General features: G+C 46.1%; 1 protein-coding gene and 1 non-coding gene across 2 annotated transcripts; both read left to right on the top strand.

The window, feature by feature from the left end:
• The first annotated feature begins 1,553 nt into the window (after positions 1–1,553).
• trnat-agu (transfer RNA threonine (anticodon AGU)) lies at positions 1,554–1,626 on the top strand. The gene has a single exon. It is a non-coding gene; the product is annotated as a tRNA-Thr (tRNA).
• A 978-nt stretch (positions 1,627–2,604) lies between these two features.
• LOC116379279 (tubulinyl-Tyr carboxypeptidase 2-like) lies at positions 2,605–4,071 on the top strand (the record flags this gene model as incomplete). Its single annotated transcript, XM_031841217.1, has 2 exons — positions 2,605–2,881; positions 2,954–4,071. Coding segments are annotated over 2 exons (520 nt in total), but the record flags the coding sequence as incomplete, so codon positions are not given.
• Positions 4,072–4,077: the final 6 nt, after the last annotated feature.

A 4,077-nucleotide genomic window follows, 5' to 3' on the forward strand; every position in this document is an offset into this window, starting at 1 on the left:
ACACTAGAGAGAATGCAGGTTTAACACATGAAGCTTTGACTTCACTTTTCAGGTCTCAGTCCAGTCCATCCTGTTGGATGGGGTTGAGGTCAGGGCTCTGTGCAGGTCTGTCAAGCTCTCTTTATGCCAAAGTGGGAAATGTGAAAACCATTTTATTCATGGCCTTGGCTTTGTCCCCAAATCGTTTGCCACAAAGTTTACAGCACACTATTTATTGTCTGAAACATACTTTTGTGCTGTAGCATCAAGATTTCCTTTAATTGGAACTAAGAGGCGCAACGCAGCCCACGAGAACTGGCCCTCGACGTGAGTGTCCATATTTCAAGACCATTCCCCGAGCTGCTGCAGGAGGGACTCGTGTAGCCTGGAGTTTGCTTGATGATGAGGAAAAGCACATGACTCTAAAGGGGCACCGTACATAAAGAGGATTTTATGCCTTTTCCAGTTTTTGTTTCTTTCTTATCTAGTATCTCGCTGCTTTGAAATGTAGCGAGGAAGGGAACTCTAGGAGAGAGGGGGAGGTGGGAGAAAGACGGCGATATGGGGATTGGAGAGGAATAGCGACAGAGAGGGTGGATTTAAAGAGCCGTGGGATTAGCTCTGCATTTCATCCACAGATAAGGTTTCTCACTCATCTCTGCCTCTCGAACATAGAATGGGATGAGAGGCAACGGTTGGTTCTAATTTAGTTTTGAAATGGACGGACGAATGGACGGATTACTTCCAAGCACCTCCGTCACAGGAAGTGTGTTTGTTTAGTGAGCTAGCAGAGGAACAGGGTGTGTTTTGTGTCTGCAGAGTGCTTCTGTGAGGCAAGATCATCTCAAACATGAACATTTAGCATCCAGACATGTTTATCGTTGTTTATAGAGGAGCCAGACTTACTGTAACCCTGTGTGTGTGCGCGTGTGTGTGGCGCTGCACAGATAGCTATCCCTGTCAGTGCTGAACTCTGTGAAGCTGTGCAGTCTCAGCATGAGAGCTGACTAAATATGGACCTCATTCAGTGTCATTTGTAGACTGTTTTTTTTGTGTGTGCTCATTTTACAAATACTAATCTGAAATCCCAGAAAATGTTGAGTTAACGTTCTGGTTGCATCCATATGTTGTTGAGCTGAGATGAATGTTTCATCTTCAGTCTTCTGACACTCCCAGGAAAGGGACTTCATGTGTTAAAGCTGCGTTCTCTCTAGTGTCCACCAGGGGGCGACTCCTCTGGTTGTATAAAAGTCTATGAGAAAATGACTCTACTTCTCTCTTGATTTATTACCTCAGTAAACATTGTAAACATGAGTTTATGGTCTCAGTCTCTAGTTTCGCGCAGACAGGAGGACAGACAGGAGGACAGACAGCTCTGCCACAACAACAGTTGTTCTTCCTCATTCATTTTTCACAGTATGTAAGTAATATTTGACTGCATGTTTTGGGACATTTTAAAGTGACTCTAGAGGTCAGTAGAGAGTGTGCAGAGGTTGAGTCACTGAAGGCGTCGACTGGTTAGGTCACATTAACACCAGGTAATTAAACAGAGTCTCATTGTTGTCTCTGCATAGGGCCTCATAGCTCAGTGGTTAGAGCACTGGTCTAGTAAACCAGGGGTCGTGAGTTCAATTCTCACTGAGGCCTGACTCTTTTTCCACTAAATGATCTCAGCGGTGAAAGGTGACACTGTGTATATATACACAAGCTGTCCATCTCTGATAGAGCAGCAGAGTCCTCACTCCTGCTGGCTCATATATTTTACTTTCATCTGTGGACTAAAGCCGGTCTCAATTAAAGTCACTCTCAGCTGCCCCCCCGACAGCCCCGGAGAAGGGCCGCCATGAAACTAGCACATGTGAAACTGGACCATTCATAGAAACAGAGAGGAACCTCTCCAGTACCCTCAGGAAACCTGCAGCTGCTACCGGAGATGTATACGCTGTCTCTACGTCACTCCTCCGCAGTCCTAATATGGTCACTTCTGTTCACTGGTTGCAAAAAAAACAAGATGGCGCCATTTTTTTTTTTGAGGCTTCATACGGTAGTCCACAAACCAATGGGTGACGTCATACTGTATGAATTGCAGAGTTATTTTCGAAAACATGACTTTAAATATTTTACTGAAAATGAAATCTTCCACATTTAGAAATGGGGAGTGAACCTGCATTGATGGATTTAAAGGCCTTACAGAGCAGGAAAGGGTGAGAGAAGAGAGAGAGAGAGAGAGAGGTGGAAACTATGCATTTGGAATGAGGAGGTCAAAGGTCAAGATGTGCACATAATCCCTCCATATCTCCTAGTGAGCCCCATGTCAAACACACATACCTCCTCAGGTTGCTGATGGTGCCGGCTGTCTCATCGAGTCAGACTGGAGGTGCTGCACACACAGAGCTGTTGTTTACCCTGTGGCATCTCCATAGTGAGAGTCAGACTGAATCTAATGTCCTCTGACTCAAGCTGCTGCTGAGACCGATCCACACAAATACTCTTCTGCTTTCACTCTGGGGTTCTGTCCTCAAATGTTGTTTTTTTGTTTCAGTTTTGCAGTCAGACGTGTAGCTGCAGTAGTGCGGTCAAAGCGTGTCTAGATTAGTTAGTCTAATGAATTGAGAAACGCTTCAGATGGCACAAACCTTCCCTTAACTCCGGTGTGCTGACCAGCTACCTGACCAACGGGCTGACGTCTCTCGAGCGCTTCCCCATCAGCTTCAAGACCCAGTTCTTGGGCCACTGCTTCCACCACGTGGTGCTGGGCGTCTACTGCAACGGCCGCTACGGGTCGCTCGGCATGAGCCGCCGCCCGGACCTCATGGACAAACCGCTGACGCACCGCACGCTGGGGGAGCTGGTGGCCGAGTTCGAGGGCTCCTACAAGAGATACCAGCACACCCTGAAGAAGGTGAGAGGCGGGATGAGGGAGGGAGGTGTGTTATCGGTAGAATCTTCTGACTTCAACCCCTGCTTCTCCCAGGTGAAGATCGGCCTGTATGTGCCTCACGACCCCCACGTCTGCCAGCCAATCGAGTGGAAGCATTTGGTGCTGAATGCTGCCCGACTGGGAGCTCAGGAGATGAAGAAGGAGCTGGAGAAGCACGGCCGGGACATGAGGATGAAGGTGAAAAGAAAACTAAACATTAACAACATTCCTTTATATGTTCTCCACTGCATCTCTAATATAGATAAGAACACAATGTTTGATCATGCTCGGTGGTGAGAACCCAATAAATGGTTTTATTATTAAGGTTATACATTTCCTGCAGACCACCTTCATCAAACGACATCATATATTTGTTAATAAGAGGAATAAATGTACCAGGATCAGAAATAAATGTGTACTCGGGACAAACATGCCCCAGTAGGTAGAGAAGTTAAACTCCCCAGATAAACAACAGTCTCCTTCTTGAGCTTGAGAGTGCTTTTGTTAAGAGAGTAAGTGAGTATGTGTGCAGAAGAAACAGAGGCTGCACACAAAACCACGAAAGAAATCCACCAGGACGCTGACAACTGAACACAGCAGGGTGGAAATGAACCGTCTGGTGTGGGACAGAAGGAGAAACAGTTCTTAGTGGTACAAGTAATGTCTGTTTGTTTGCCAAAATACAATACTGACGTGTTCTTTTACAGTTGAATGCAAAAGACCAGAATGTCTCCCAACATCAGATCAAGGTGGGCCAAACATGACCTCTTACTATTCAGGGTAACACGTGTTACATGTGCGTTCGGTTAGTCGGGTCGGGTCATTTCAGAGATTCAGCTGCATCTGATTTTCTTCTTACCGTGAGATCTGATTTGATTTATTCAACCCAGTCACTGCGCTACTGCTTCAACCCTTCTGCAGCAAAGTTATGTTCATATCTAACCTTTCATGTCCTCGAGTTTCAACAGCAGCTCGTCTTCTGCGTTTTCTTTCTCTCGAGCCCGAACAAGAGAAAGACCTTTTGTTATTGATTTAGTTTTTCCATGAGACCAGAGATGGAAGTAGTTTCCTCTCTGCTGAACATGGAATACACACTGTCGGGAGTGATTCAGGGCATGATGGGGAAGGAAGGTGTGTGTGTGTGTGTGTGTGTGTGTGTGTGTGTGTGTGTGTGTGTG

This window comes from Anarrhichthys ocellatus, unplaced genomic scaffold (genome assembly GCF_004355925.1).
Source record: "Anarrhichthys ocellatus isolate YVR2014 unplaced genomic scaffold, GSC_Weel_1.0 scaffold4035, whole genome shotgun sequence".
NCBI classification, from domain to species: domain Eukaryota; kingdom Metazoa; phylum Chordata; class Actinopteri; order Perciformes; family Anarhichadidae; genus Anarrhichthys; species Anarrhichthys ocellatus.